Source organism: Pleurodeles waltl, chromosome 11, assembly GCF_031143425.1.
Source record: "Pleurodeles waltl isolate 20211129_DDA chromosome 11, aPleWal1.hap1.20221129, whole genome shotgun sequence".
NCBI classification, from domain to species: Eukaryota; Metazoa; Chordata; class Amphibia; order Caudata; family Salamandridae; genus Pleurodeles; species Pleurodeles waltl.
Genome location: NC_090450.1, coordinates 170,945,077 through 170,961,409, shown reverse-complemented (window position 1 = coordinate 170,961,409; position 16,333 = coordinate 170,945,077). Strand labels below are relative to the sequence as shown.

The 16,333-nt window shown below is 40.5% G+C and overlaps 1 protein-coding gene across 3 annotated transcripts in view; it reads left to right on the top strand.

Annotated features, from left to right (window-relative positions):
* Positions 1-13,780, top strand: part of TSC22D2 (TSC22 domain family member 2) — a 134,912-nt gene extending 121,132 nt beyond the window's left edge. For 2 of the 3 annotated variants that reach the window (XR_011199375.1, XM_069213363.1), the window contains 2 exons: positions 8,382-8,433; positions 11,591-13,780. Coding sequence is in view for 1 of the 3 variants with exons in the window: in XM_069213363.1 (XP_069069464.1) it covers positions 8,382-8,433; positions 11,591-11,851 (313 nt within the window). In the remaining 2 variants the exon portion in view is untranslated. Of the gene's footprint in view, positions 1-8,381; positions 8,435-11,590 lie in introns of those variants that run through there. The other variant, XR_011199376.1, reaches the window with a different exon arrangement.
* Positions 13,781-16,333: the final 2,553 nt, after the last annotated feature.

Below are 16,333 nucleotides of genomic sequence, written 5' to 3'. Positions count from 1 at the left end.
TTGCTCTACCTAGAATGTTAAGTTCTCTGAAGGCTCTATCCTAGCTCTTGTCCACCGATGGCCCTCAAGGTATATCCCAACAGAGATAAGACATGAAGCAGCTCTTGCACATGTGTGTACCTGTGCAAGTATGATGCTCAGAACATTATGTACCATCTATGTTGGGGGGAGGAATTCTGTCCCCTAATCAGATCTCATATGGTCCTCCGAAAGTGTCTCACTGTTTCAGGAGTGCTGTGGCAGTGCCTATAGGGTTCCTGTAAAATATTATAGTCTGGTTTGTGCAGCAGCCCAAGGATTGCCTCAGGCAATCCTTAATGTAATCACTGTTTGATAAGAATTTCTTCTTAGTGATAAAGTATTGTTATGTATGTTTCCCTTTTACTGATAGGGTACCAACACTGTAAATCCGGCACTTCAACCTAGCTGCTTTGTATAGCTCTGACTGTAATGTTCATTCTGGTCGACATAAACTTCTGCTTAGCATTGTGTGTATGTAGTGTACATTGATGTAGGCAATACTAGCTTTGTGTGGGTAGCCATGCACTGTGTCCCATGTTCACAAGTCTGAATTGCTGTTCCGCCCCGTCAGAACACTGTGCACAATTTCCAGAGTTTTAGTACCTTGGACATAACAGAAGTAACATACCATTAGATACCTGAGATGTAATTTTTACTTTCATCCTTGGAGACTGATATTACTTTGGAGCTAAATCTCCTATAGTCATTTTAACATAGTATCAGCCCTGCATGTCAGCTCCTGATCCTCTTCCTTGAAGTTTGTCATTAAAACGTTTCCTGGAATTGGGATCACCGCTAAAGAACCTCGGGTGCCCTTTATGCTCAGGCTTGTCCCTGTTCACAGACATTAACCACACTAGACGTTTCACTTCCAAAGTATGTTGGTTGAAGGAGTTGTCAATCCACAATTAAATCCTCCTTTGACACACTAATGTCTTTCAAACTTGATATCAGTACATTAAAATGCTCCTGCTGGAGAACTAGGTCTGTTTAATATCTTATGCGTTGCTCTCCGGTTTGTTACACTATATTCTTGTTCTTTTGGCTAAGAACAGACTATCATGCAAACCTCTGAATGAGTTTTGGTTACGGCAGAGGAAGAGATAGGTTAATGTGTTGGAATAACCTAAAGGAAATATGTTGCATGGTTTCCTTCTAGAGAAAAAGAATTAGGCTAGCCAACTGCGGACAGGTAGGTTGGTTATCCTAACTGCAGTGGCCTTCAGTACAATACCATGAGCGTGATTGACCCTGAATTCACACACTTCTGTTAAGAATCCTCTTCAGAAATACCTTGAAAGCCAGAATACAGTGCAAGCCTAGGATTTGCACACCACTAGCTAAAAAGCCATTCAGCTTTGTACCTCTTCCATCCATTTCTTTTCTACCAGGTAAACTCTCCTTTAATAGCTACTTGCACGTTTTGGTTTTCTTGGCTGTTTTTACACCATTTCAACCTGCCTTTTTGCCAGCCGTGGAGTTAAAAATGTCCTATTTCTCACGAGCCTTAATTGTGATAGCTTCACATTTTCTAAGCTTGTGGTTATTGCGTCTTCTTTTTAAGCTGTCACATTTGCTTCTAAAGATATCTGGTGGTTGACTATCTGTTTCAGACATAGGACGATGTCTTCAGGATGTTTTTATGGTTATTCTATCAAACAATAGGCTGGCTGTCTTAATACAACTAGTGGTGATGTATTATTTTGTAAACCTTAATTCTGTTGAACTGTCAGACCCCTTTGAGGGGGAGAGAGAAGAGGAAAGGCAGAGACATCGGGTCACAACCATGGTTATAGGTGGTTTTCTTCTGAGATAAGAGCAATAACAGGATTGTGACTGAGATGCAGATTTCCCCACATTTAACCCTCTCCTTTTTACTGTCTGTGCTCATTCTCTCTCAGGCCAGTACAGTTTCTCAGTTCTTACCACCCACAATGGAGCAGTCTTTCTTGGCAGCCCTTAGTTGGTTTCTCAGTATGTCTGCCTTCTAGAGCACCTGGGAGGAGGTTCACTCACCAGAAGCCATCTGTGCTCTCATTGCTAGCTAAAGTTGCCTGTTTGGCAGATAAGGCTTCATCAGTCCTACTACTGCACATCTCAGTTGGTCACTGAAGGCTGTCAAGCAGAAAGGGGCAGTGATACTTAGGGATTGCTTGATTTCAGTGTAGTAGAGGTTGGGTCCTGAACAGCCAGGTTCTTCACATTCAGTTCTTTCAGCCACCAACAGGCAATACTCTTTCTGAGGTGCAGCCACACACCCACTGGTATCCTCTTTCTGGTGCCATTACACACAGGCCTTGTCACCTTCTGGACCACATGACTATGTGCAGTCTAATCTTCTAGGTGATTGGGCTAGGCACAGGCCTATTTAGGCTCTGATCACAGAGGATCCACTATAGGAGAGACTGTGGGCTTTCAGGCAGTATGATAAACAGATATTTCTCTACAGCTGTCCTCGTCTGGAAGTCCCACCTGCACTCGGGCCCACTCTTCCTGGACAGGTACTGCTCCTGTTTGGTTGACTTCCTGCTTCTCCCTTTCTCAGCAAGCAGGTTCTTCTTTTGGGGGGTGGGGGGGGGAACTGTGGCTTCACCTCTTGGAGACAGGTCAGATAGACACATGCCCTGGTTGCAGAAAAACCCCTGGAGTACTCTGCTTAGCACTCTTCTCTGGTCATAAATGACTTGAAACTGGAACAACAAGTGGATCCAACTTTTATACAGCCAATGCAGGTAGGAAATGAGTTTCTGTTGTCTGCCCTTTCGCGAGTGATTTGGAGCCGTTCTCCTTACAAGTCTTTCTAGTCTGCACTCTGGAGAAAGCATTTGCGTATGGTGATGCTTTGAATTACAAGTTAGTCCCCAAACCCAGAACAGATCCACAAAGTGTGAGGTTTGTGTACCTGTCTGTCCTCGGCCAACTGAAATTGTAATCAAGCAGACACAAGGCTTGGCCTTACTTAAAGGATCCCCTTCAATGTATACAATAGTGTGTACAATAGTGTCTACAGTCCCGCCTGTCACTGCTGCCATTCACTACATGGCAGTTCGGGAAGACCAACCAGTCACTTCTTGATCAGCAGAGGACTTAATTGAATTTCTAAGGGAGCTTTGCCGCCTCTTCATTTACTTTACTGGTGTGGTGTCCACCCTCCAGGGAACTGAACAATAGTTCCAGCTGTCTGATAAAGTAAGCTCACCTCCATCTTGTGCAAAATTCCAGATTGTGGGTGTCAAAAAGGATAACACAGGCCTCAATTCCTCTGATACACTGATGTATCATACAAGCTACATACACGCACAACATACACACGGGATGACGCAAGGATTTGGTTAAGTAAGCGCATAGAAGTAAAACTTTACATGACTGGAGGCAAATAGTCTCCACTGTAACTCAGATTTAAAAAAAAAAAAAAAAAAAAGTTAGGTCTAAACTATGGATTTACAAAACGCAGTACACTACCACCACCGCTTTATGTGCGACTCTCACTAGAGAGTAGTCCACTGTCAATGACTGCGTGCTTGATGTGTCCCTAAAGGACAGGTCCAGGGCCTTACTGATGTCAGTGGACAGGCATGGGCTGCTGTGCACATGCTAGTTTAGTAATGCCAGCGCCAAAATGCACAGCTTAAGGCAACTGATGCAGGGTGGCACTAAGTTCAGGGTAACACGACTGTAGTAAACCAGTGGTTCCCAACCTGTGGTCCAGGGACCCCTGGGGGTCCGCGAAGCCTCCTCAGCGGGTCCGCGACTGCTCAGAAAATTAAATATTAACATATTAGGTCCCCAGCTTTAAGTAATGACTCATTGGGGGGGGGCTTCCAGCAGTGATAAAGTGGGGGTCCACAGAAGTCAAAAGGTTGGGAACCACTGTAGTAAACCATACAGAGAACAATTCCCTCCCATCATGACCCTGCTATGTCCTCTGAGAATTGCGCAACTGTCGTGCCGCTACATCTGCCCGTTCCTTGGTCGTGTCAACAAAGTGAACACGCCATGTTTCCTCGAGGCCTCAGTGCACTATGTGCTTTTATCAAAGTGCAGTCACGTAAGTGCTTAATAAAAGTGCAGTTGCTCGCGCAAACCTAGGTTTAACATGATCGTGTCCAGGTCAGTACTGACGGACTTTTGCAGGAGCAGACTTTGTGGCATAAAGGAATTGTATGCATTAACTTCATCACAGTGCAAGGTGTACTGTGTGGTGTTTGTATTTCATAATCTACTTCCCCGTAATTCTATTAAATCCAGAATCCTTCACTTTCTAACCCGTCCTTGGGTTTGCTTTTTATCTTGGACAAAAGGACCCGGGTGCGTTATCTTGTAGAACGAAATTTGATCATGTTTACCCTCCCACTCGCGTTTGTAAAGTTCATGGGCTATACAATTGTTAAATCGGCCTGCCCTGCACGTACTTTCCCTGTTTACATATGATGGTGACGTTTTAAAGCTTTGTTGGGAAGTGGAACTAAACCTCTGTCACGCTATTGGTGCCTTTCAGTGCGATTTGTTCTTCCTTGGTAGTGTTTTCGATGTACTCTGAAATGGCGTGCAAGCGTTCTTTCTATCAGGGATGTTCAGCACCGTATTTTCCTGGTTTAAGTCAATACCAAATGTGCAGGTAAACTTCGCAGAGTGTATTGTATGTTAATCGTCATTGGTATCCATACCGTGTAGTATGACTTTATTCTTCAGTGTGTGTCCCAAGTGTGCGCGTGTCATTTGTTGCATTTGTATTTTCTTTTAGCAGCCAAAGTGTCCGTGTTTTAGGTGTTGTGCACTAATTTCGACCTGATAGCTTTGTACATTTAAAAATTTGAAATAACGTCTGCTCCTAGGTGCTGAGAATGCTGTTTGTAACTTTGTGCAACCCTGATCGTTGTACCACGGGTTTACGTTATTTTTTTATTTAATCGATATATGTTGAAAATGTGTTGAATATTTCCCTGTTTACACTCCGCCCGCTTATTCGGTTCTGGCTGGGGGCTTACTGTGGTGCATTTTGATTAAACATATTTAGGCTGTTTTTCATTTTTGCCACTCCGAATATTTTTAAAATGCTAGCTTGCTAAAGCAGGCTATTTTGCTGACCTTGTGCACTTTGTAACCGTTTGTATTTACATTTGAAGCTTTTTATAAAATGAATATTTGGAAGCTTTTGAAACTTTTTTCCATAATGAATAACTTTTGTAATTTGGCTGCGCTTGGGTTCTTATGCCCCTCCCACTGGTTCTCAGTTGAGCTCTTGAAATTAGCAGCATTTATTGGATGCTTCTGACATACCTGCAGCACTTCCTGGGTGCTTTTTCAGCCGGTGGCGAAGGTGTGTCAACCCCCCACCACCACCAACACCCGACCTCTCTCCCCTTTCCATTTCCATCTCCACCTCCCGTACCCCTCTCCTGCCCCTTTAGGTTATCCTTGGAATGTTGTTGTTGTTGTTGTTTGAGTGCGTACATGACGACAATTGTGAAAGGGTCACTCGCCATTAACAGCGTAACAAATAGGGTTTCGATTGGCTATAAAAAAAATAAAAAAAAATCGGGGTTCCAGACCCAGAAGAAAGCTGTGGACCTCTCGAGGCAAGTGAGATATGGCTAAAACATGTCTAATGGACTTAAACACAGAATGAACAGGGATGCAGAGGTTAATTTTTCCATAGGTTCTCCCACCCCTCAATAGAATTACTGATGTTCAGATATAGGCAATTGTATGTTAAATTTTTGGATCCCAACACTGCTAAACCAAAGAATGCCACAGACCACTTCATCCAAGAGCTCTTTCTTACTGAGAGCTCATCTGCTCCACCAAAAATGTGATATGGCTGTGAAGCAACCATATAAGGCGTTGCCACTAGGTTGGTGCGCAAGTATTATATTACACCTGAAGTAACCTGTAGGCTGCAGAAAGGCTTGCTGCACACGAGCTGTTTGAAGAATGGTGAGATGGTACTGTTGGTGTTTCACAGTGTCAATATTTTAGAATGCTGTTGTAGATTAATGTCCTATGCATACAGCTTGTCATATCCGGAGATCACAGGTCCTCTATCGTAGCCTTCTCAGTCATATCCTTTCAACATTGGTTAAATTAGTACCTTTTTACCATGAGTACCAAAACAGGTCACTAGTAATTCTTGTATTTTTAACGCTGGAAGTACACATTATGATGGAGCACTCAAAAGAAACTTGATCGTTTTCCATCTGTTCATTTTTCATGTTTGCCTATGTTCAGGAAAGGAGTAACCACAGGTAGCTCTATATTTCGGTTACTATGTAATGCACTTAATAAATGAGTGTTCCTTGCAATAGGTACAATATTTTTTTATGGTCGTTAGTGTTATGTAATATTTCGTGTGCAGGTAATTTTTTTTTTTTTTTTTTTCTTTTTTTTTTTTTTTTAGCGTAACATTAAAAGCTGAATTTGACAGTGCCCTTGATAGTATTTCCAAATATTGACTTCTGACTGACCTGATCAGTAAAAGTACATAGACATGAAAACCCTAGCTCAATTTGTAAAATATTTTTAGTATGGCCTGCTTGATTTCTGTTGCAGAGTACACGTCTACACCAGCTCTTTGTTGCTTGAACTGGTGTTGTTGAAGGCAATGATTTCTGTATTTGTGTGTTTTTTTTTTTTGTTTTTTTTTGCTCTGTTTTTATATATATATAAAGGTTTTATTATACGGCCACATATTGGAAAGACTGCAATATAGACAAATTCAAGGACTGAAAACCATATGGTTTAGCTTTTTTGTCACAACTAATACCTTTGTTTCTCGAAGGAATTGGTACTAATTCTCATCAGTACTTTATAAAAGCTGTTAGATTTTATTATACAAGAGGCAGGCTGCAGTGAGTGAGAAACATCGATGCTGCATTCATTTCTTTTCAGTTGATGGGAGTCTCAGCCTTCTGTGGATTCTAACTTATGTTTATCAGAGTGGAAATGTATTTATCCATGCTTAGTTACTTGCAAGTTGTACTTTAGGGCTCACATTGTGTTATTTCCAGTTGTAGCTTTCGACTTAATTGCAATAAATGTTCAAGCCTTGTGATCTGGAGGAAACAGGCCTATTAGTGTATTTGGTGTTGCAAGATCAGTCTCCTTTACGGGATTGATTTTATATATATATATATATATTTTTTTTTATTTTTTTGTTTGTGTTTTGTAGGTTCTTTCCGGTCATAGTTTGGTACCAGAAGTCACTCGTATATTACATGTATTGCTTCCTTTAGTATACCTGTGATTCTCGTAATTAACAAAAACATCCCAGTTCACGTTGTTTTAAAAAACGTTTTTGGTTTAATAGGATAAAGAGGACGTAATGTCCTACAAGCATTCTGCAAAATGTTGTATTAGTATACTTCTTAGTATACTTTTAGTTCAGTGGCTGCATCTCTGCCGGTTTGTCTGTTAGCACTCTAGTATTGACGTGCCTGCAGTGCAGCCATTATGTTGGAGTACTACGGACACAAGTTATCCTGCAAGAGCGGTATATTCGGATGTATATGGAAGTAAAACCGCAAAGTCGAACCTGTAAAGGCTGTAGAGTTTCTTACTTTCACAGGGGTGGCAGGAGGATAGCGATTGGGAAGAGCCGTTTGCTAACTTTGAATCATAATTATTCTGAGTAATGACTGTTTCAATAGTCATTTAGATTGATATTCTTTTTGTGCATTTTTTTGAGTTCCAGACGCCGTAGAACAGTTCAGAGTTTGATCTTTGGTTTGGTTACTTTGCGGAAGCCAGCGACAGTTTTAAATTAGGTTGATTACTTTTGCTGCCTTTGGGCTGGGAGACAGCTGACTGAACAGCGATTGCTCGGCAACATGTTTGTTTAACATTTTTCTACCAAAGATAACCTTGGTATGTGTTCTGCATTTTATTCTTGCGAGTATCTGCGATAAGGACGGCTGTTTGTATGCTCGTCCTCCTGAAATAACATTCTATTTTCCCTCATCCGCATGCGTTGGGAGACTGAGTACAGTGCTTTCACTGCTGCTTCAAGAAAAGAGGCAGGTGCCTTCCCACCGCGCCCTCGCTGGACGTCTGCAATTTGTGTCCCAAATGGTGGTCACCACGGGTCCTGCAAAAGAAACGCTTTTCCATCAGTTAAAAACTACAAAACTCGATTACACTACATACCTTTTGTGATATATTATTATAAATGCATGCCGGGACACATCTTGTTTACAAAGCTTCACTTTCAAGATCTCTTGTGATTACTGTTCCAGCTGCATAGTTTAATTATAAACAAAGCATTTGCTAAACTACCCAGCACAGCCCCACCCCAGAAATTGAAATGTTCCAAGATCGCTTTGCAGTACTTGGATACGTTTGTAATTGTTTTCTTTTTTCCACAGCACATCCAATGCAAGTGTCGTAGCCATTGACAATAAAATAGAACAGGCAATGGTAAGTAAATTATGCACCTTACATTACACAGAACATGTTAGTGGGCTCATCATTTTATAATTAACTGTAGATGCATGATTTTCATCAGCATTGTTGTTATTGTATAAGAATAAGAAAGATTCTCCTCTTGACTGGCTATTTTAAGCCATTTTAACATTTTTGAAACTAAGCGTAGGTGAATCTGCATTTCTTTGCAACTATGACATTAGGTCAGCAGAGAGTCTATGGAGACGGCTACACACAGAGCACAATGTTTGCATAACTATTGGCTGTTATTCTCCGAAATAGATAGCAATTTGAGTGTTAGTAACCCCCCCCCCCCCCCAATCATGGGCCATGCTAGAAAATGTTGCAGTGCTAAAGTGAAGTTCCCACTTGCACACTCGAAGGCATTCCCCTCCTTTGTCTCAGTACAGCTCATTAAGGGCTGTGTAGTGTAGCTTTTAATGTCTTTTCTTTATTAAACTTTTCTCCGAACTTTATTGCGGCACCTCTTAGTGCTATTTGGGCTTCTGTGTCTCCTGCAAGAGCAACAGCTTAGTGCCCGATTACCACCACGGAATTGGAGGGGCATATTATTCCTGTTTGTAGTCTATCTTCTTCGTTTCAGCTTTCCAGTCAGTCAAATCAGTATGGCATGCTATTTGGGGCAGATCTGACCGCTGTAGTCAAGGGTGCATTTTTTTATTTTCTTACTTTCTTTAGATGTAAGTGATCCTAGACCCTCAGTTTAGAGGCATGTTAACCAACCCTCCATTTTAGGCAAAATGTAGCACTGAATAACGAGGTAGCCTCGACCGACCAATCCCTTTAACAAATAATAATTCCACTAAAAAAGATGACTTAGTTAACACCCCTTGTAGAAAGTAGGAGCATTGGTGTATAACACTCAAGTCTTCATAAGCTCTGACTGTCTATAGGGCATGTTAGCTCCAGTTTGAACTCCTAAACCGGGTAATGAAATCCAGCAAAGTGGTGAAGTTTAGGCTTTTTAGTTCTGCACTTCCCGTTAAACATCACTCTGGGTTTTCTGTCCCCGTGGCACATTTCTGAAACGGTTTCAGAAAGAAGCACTGACTAGGCAGACTTCCTCCTTTAGATAGGAATATGGTCCAGTGGACCTGATTCACGATGGAGACTCCTGATTATTATTTTATTTATTTATTTTTAAGCCAAAAACGATTTTATTTTGTCTGTCTCCCTCCTGCCTGAAATTCTCTTCTTCAATAAAAATCAGTGGGGGAAGTACTTTCTCCTGATTTAAAAAAATAAATAAATACAATCTCCCACTTTACTCTTATCAAAAGAGAGCACCTACATTCTATGCTAGTCGTTTTTTTTCTGTTCCAGTACAAGGTTGTGTTCTGCAGTTTGTATGCTGCTTTTTCATGGGTCTGTTACTTTGTATGACCTCAGTTAAAGCATATGGAGAAAAGAGGAATTTTAGTTAATCTACAGTCTTTGCCCTGTCCAGTAAGGTCCTTTTGTTAAACATACACCTTATGTACCAGGTTGTTATTCTCTTAGAGGTGTTGACCCTTTGAGCTTTGATTTTTAAAGTATAGTAGGCATCCCCTCCTTTCGGGTTCAGTTTTCTATTAATCTCCCAATGCCATTACCTGCCGACCTATGGTTCCTCTGTTTCTACTTCTGGTTGATGAGAAAATCACTAAGAGGGCAATCGGATATTTAGATGCATAAGACTGGTCTTATTTTAACCACCAAGCTATAGACTTTATCATTCTTTCAGAGCAGTGCACCAGCACCCTTCCAGGAGGAGTTGACAACGAGCATTATGAATACTAAGCAGCTACAACAGTTTATCAAAGCCACCATTGTATGCGAGTGATGGTAGAAAAATACATAACCCTGGTGCAACACTAGATATTCAGTCACTCTAGCAGAGGCAAGCACAAATAATATCCTTCTTTATGTCCAATACTGATAACACATGAGTTTGTAGATGAAGTAACTGTCATGTATGGGCAATATAAACCAGTAAATCAATTTCTAATGGTGGTACACTGGTCATTAGTGCAGCGATTGGCTGTACCAATTCTTATGGATATGCTAGAATTCTCGATGATGGTGGTTGATTGCTGACACTTTCACAATCTTGGGCTGTCCTCTTTTCTCAGCGTTGCTGCCTCTGTATTAACTTGTTCCTACTTTCAGATTATAAATTGAAGTTGTTGTTTGTCCGTTTCTTCTTTGCACTTTTTGATTGTCGATTGTGTTCATTAATGCCAACAAAGACTTGTTTTGGTCGAAGGTTTTTAGAAACTGGTAAAAGCCCAGCAACAGCTGTATCACTGAAGGAGTAGTGTCTTGATTTGTAGGTCCAGTTTCAGAGAAAACCTGGCCAGACCGTTTAGATTGGTTAAATTTAGGAATTCAAAATAAGGAATGTCTTTCGATCTGCTGAACTTATCACCATAGATCGGTGCAGTATGAATGCTGCATTAACTACCTAATGTTGAACAATGGCCATGTAGAAATTGCAGCCCAATTTAAATAAAGCAGAAGCAAAATGGTATGAAGTGTGCCACCTTGAGAGAACAAGAGTCTGGTTGGTGTTATGGAAATGTGATGCATTAAAAAATTGATTTATTATCTTTGTCGAAAAAATATTGAAACGTGCATTTTCAGAACAAGTTACTGATATCCGGAAAACTAATGGGGTTACAGTATGAACCACAGGGTTTTAGAGAAGGGATAGGGAATAACAGAGTGGTAAGGTATTATGCTCAATGCATGACAACGAGAAATTAAGATTTTGCCGGTCTTCTATTAAACATTAATAGCGTGGTGTTGGATGGCACGCAGTCCTACAGATGGTAAAGATCTGCATGAAAAGCTCTAAAATACAGTTCAGTGTTCCGTGTACTAGTGAAGAGATGCAAGTGTCTAAGGTTACCAGATTGTTCCATGCAGATGTTAAATAAAATTGGAGCAACTGTTATGCTGGAATGTGCGCCAGTGAAACAGTAAGTAGTGGCTTCTACATGACAAGTGCCACATAACACTAGGTAGACCCATTACACTTTTTTTTAAAGTAATTAATAATTTGTAGAGAATTACTAATCCTGAGGTATGTATCCTTTTAAAGTATCTGCTCACACTGTTTATTAAATGCTCTTATTTTTGTTATCTACAGGATTTGGTTAAAAGCCATTTGATGTATGCAGTCAGAGAAGAAGTGGAAGTTCTCAAGGAACAAATAAAGGAATTGATTGAGAGAAACTCTACACTTGAACGGGAAAATGCACTGTTAAAATCTCTTACGAACAATGATAATTTGGCTCAACTATCGACCCAACCAGCCAATCTCAGTAGTACGTCACAGCAGAAAACAGTGATTGCACAAACGCCGCAGATGATACAACCTCCACAGCAGCCGAATGTCTCCTCAGCGTGAAAGTTTCCTTGCCTCCATGCAGAAAATAACAAAGCAATCCGTCCCTATGTGCCACTGGTGATCTCCACTTTAAGACAGCAAGTAGCCATGCTTCAGTTGCGTTTGGCCTTTTCAGTATTAGACAATCCTTTTACAAGAGCTTTTTCACTTTTGATTTGTCAAGCTGCACAGCAGACTCCCTTTTGTTTTTGTCTTCGATGCACATGAGGTGTTCCAACCGTGAAAACAAAAATAGCATTTTTTTCTGCTGCACAAGGCGGGGAACTTCTATGTGTTTGGTCCGAGGGTTTATATTTTCCCCACAGGATTTACTTCCAGCATTGCTGTTAAGATATGTTAATCTTCTTCAAAGAGCCATCATTCTTAAAGTATAGCATTTATTTACTTTCATGTATTTGTGTTTTATTTATTACAGGGCTGCTATTTTCATATTGTGTATGAACAATGTCACAAACGTTACGTTGACACCAATGCCATGTATACAAAGTCATAGATGGGAATGCATTGAGCAGGCAAGTGTAGGCAATAACTCAGTAAAAGCATCCTGGTATAATGCAACACTAATGGTAAAATCTTGGTATTTATTTACAGTAGTCAAGACACAGTTTCTGTGTATTATTTGTATAGAATGTAATGTAGTACATCTGTACAGGTAGAACGTTTGTGAAATAAATGATTGGGTTATTTTGATGAAGAAAACATTGGTCATTTCTTTCTGCTTGTAGGCCTGAAGAGAGTGCGCCATGGTTCTCTGCTTCTCCACTTTTAAATGACTATGGGGTGGGAATAAAAAGCTGTGAAAATGTTCAATCTACTTTGTAACCAAAGAAGCAAAGCTGTGCATTTGATTTTTTTTTTAATTACTTTGTACTGCACATTCTCTTTGTATTTTGTTTGTGTTTCCGCCCTTTTTGCTGTTCAGCATGATCTGCATGACCTATAATCTTTGAACCACTTTCGTACCTCATGTTTTTTTTTTTTTTTTTAAATCTATCACTCAGTGTAGAAGAATGTAAGTCTGTGAACTATGTCAAATAATAAAAACGAACAGCTGGTATTGGTGGGGCTGACCTAGTGACCTGTACACTAGTTGTACAAAAAAATGAAGTGAGCCATCTTTTGTTCATTTAAATTCGTGGTGACTTTCGTATACCGAACATGTTTTGTTACACTGCAGATTTTAATGTATTTAATAAATGCAACATGCAGATTAAGTTTAGTCTATACTATTTAAATTATGAAATGCACATCTTACGACCCTTTAAAGTAGCATTTTGTTTACGAACATGGCGGCGTGCATATATTTGCTTCTACTCCCTAAACCATTTATATTACTGTTAGAAAAGCAACAGCATTCGAAAGTAAGATGTCATTCCATATACGTTCGTGCCTTTTTGTTATGACCTCGTACAACTTCACAAGTGAAATCCCAATAGGGAGATGAGAAGTGGGTAGGACACCAAAGAGGTCAGGATAAACGTGAAAAGAGGGTTGTGAGTATGTTAAACTGTATAGAAAGGAGTCGGATTGTGGTGTGTTTAAAAGTCATGGGGAAAGCAAATTGAAGTAGCATTGTGTGGGCTGACCAATGACTAAATACTGTCCACGAGGAAAGGATTATTACTAGGATTAAAGTAAGTGAGCATTTATTTGGGGGTGGGGGGGCATAAAGAGCTGGTGTAGGAATACTGTGATTGAAAGGGAAAAAAAAGGAACAAAGGTGAATAAGCAATGAGGATAGAGTAAGGGTAAGCCTCTGGCACTTCTCTACTTGCCATCCCCAGTGTAAACGGCAAAGGTATGTTTTTTGGTATAAGTAGCAAGGGTGTCATTCGTGATGTGTGAGGCATCTGATTTCTCAACTTCAGTGTTGTCAAGTTGGTAAATTGAACTTCATTTTCCCTAAATAAACATTCATATTTCAAAGAAGTCTTTTTAATAATGTTTCATAAACTGAAAGTGGGCAAAAACATGATTACTTTGTACACATTGTGTGTATGTTAACTCAGTTTTCAAAACAATATGTGAAGCCTGTTGAATTGGGGGGGGTTGTTATGCTACTGAACACAACATGTAAAACAATAAACCTAATGGTGGGCTGTACCGACTCCACTCTGTTCTCTATTGGTCTCACACATTTCACATGTGCTTGACTTACATTTTTTTTAAAATTTCCTTGGCTGAGTGGCAGCAAAAATGATTTGTAGAGCTTCAAAAATAAGACTTCCACTTTGACTCCCACAGAAGTATTAGTTCCCGACCCAACAACTGCGGAGAGATGTTAAATTTCTTGGGTAAGTATTTTTTTTTTTTAAATATTGCATTTGATTGGTCTTAAACCGGTTTGCAAACACATTTGTGGAATCAGTCAATGTATAAAATATACAAAATATTAACCCTTACAAGCACCAAATAACACCAACAGTCTGCATCAACTCAGCACCACAAAGAGAAACATACAGAAACAGCAGCACACAGGACTAAAAACATAAATACGTCAACCTACGGTTCAAAGGTATTTAGATAACAAAACACCACCGAAATGATAAAACTTCCATACACATGTCTGCACACAACCACGTCCATGCAACTTCTGTTATGAAGAGGTCATGTACTGTTCTAAGCCGTATTCAGGTCAGAGCTGGTATAGCCTTCATTCTGTTGCCTGTAAGCACTTAAAACCCTTCTCACAGTACCGTCCAACTGCCTCCTGCTCTCACTTTGGCATTTGGTTGGCTTATGTTTTTTTTTTTAACATGCCTTTGGTAAAGGTGTATACAAAGTAATTGTAGGGGCATGAACTAACCTGTGTATTGCATTCCACATGATGATTTTATGCTACTTTGCATTCTCTACCATGTACCCATTCTACACTGTCAAAGTCTTTGCTGTGCATAAAGGATTTGGGTGCAGGGCCCAGCCTTTGACAACGCCCGCCCCAAACCTCTCGATGGTGGATCATCCCTGCTATGCATGGTGTTAGGCCATGTGCAGTTTGGGTTGGCCTCAGGGCCATAACTTTCTGACCCTCCACATTACCTTTGCACCCCTCCTTCTGCCAATAAACCAGAGCTTGAGATACTAACTTTATGCTTTTTGAATCTGCACGGAATTTGGCAAAGTTTTAGCAAATGAAACTTTGTATTATTCCCCCACTTATCTTCGAACACCAGCCCACCGCTCACAGATCTTTGTGCAGATTTATCAAATGCTCAGGTGATTGGCAAGTGAACCTGTTACAGTGCCCTTGCAAAGCTGCAAAGGTTGCACACACCACAGGACCAGTCGGAAGGACAATGCCCAATCATGCTCCAGTTCTTCCAGCAATGGAGCACCAAAGAACTGTACCATGCGATCACGGCGCAGCTGGGCTGGTGGTAGTAGCTCCATCACCACTTAGCTGAGACAGTAAAACCACTGCGTATTAGGAGCAGCAGTATCCCGCCAATCATTACCAAAGTCACAGGGAGGCTGCCAAACACTTGAAAAGAGTGTATGGATAGCTGATGGAATGACTCTGAAGACAATTTTGAAGATGGAAACAAATCCAGACTCAACAGCCTTGAAGAAATGTACAATCCCGGTAGTGCTCAAAGAGTTGAATATTCTGAAGACCAGCTCAAAAAAAAAAAAAAAATGCTTGGAGATGTTGGTATTTAATAGGGATGGTATCTCCGCTGATGATCTCACTATCTGAAGAGCATAAGTCTCTTTGTCTGATGTCAACACTACTTGTTTTTGGAACAGTAGCACCTTTAGTCTTCTCAGCTTGTCATAATTTACAGTAGTAGACTCCATGTGAGGCCACAGTTCTGCTACTCTTATCTCTTGTGTGTTTGGAGGGGGGAGGGGAATACAAGTTAGAATTTGGGAGACTAAACTTGCATAGGCAATTCCTGGTCTCATTCCGCAACAGCTCATCATTCAGGACCACATAACTTCCATTCAAAAGAATATGAAATGATGGTCGAATCAAAGGGTCGAAAGTACCCTTCATAAAGCGTGCCAAGTTTGCAACCCCCGAATTGCAAAAGCCATGAAGTCGCACCTGTTTGCTGGTCATTGAATGACTAACAGTAGTCTCGCATTCGCTTCAGCTCAGAAAGACTGCTGTTTAGACATTTGAACTTGAAAGGCAACTCCCACTTTTCTTTAATATAGCTATCTCCTAGCTGTTAGTACCTACCCAGAGCAAAATGTTTCAAATATTTTGTGAAACGAAAAGTGGAAATTGGCAGATTTATTACGCTATGTACAAGCAATAATGACTTTCCGCTTCGGTGAAAGGCAAATTTTCTAACTTCTCAATATTGAGCATGGTGTAACTCCCTTCCTTTTTAGCCATTATCTGTTGCTCCCTGGACAAATTAAAAGCAGCAAACAAGTCACCACTGTTAATGTCGCAGCCATTTTTCTGAATTTGTGACATCCAACCTAATTGCATGACGGAACACAGCTGAATTTGTCCATTTTGTAAGGGGA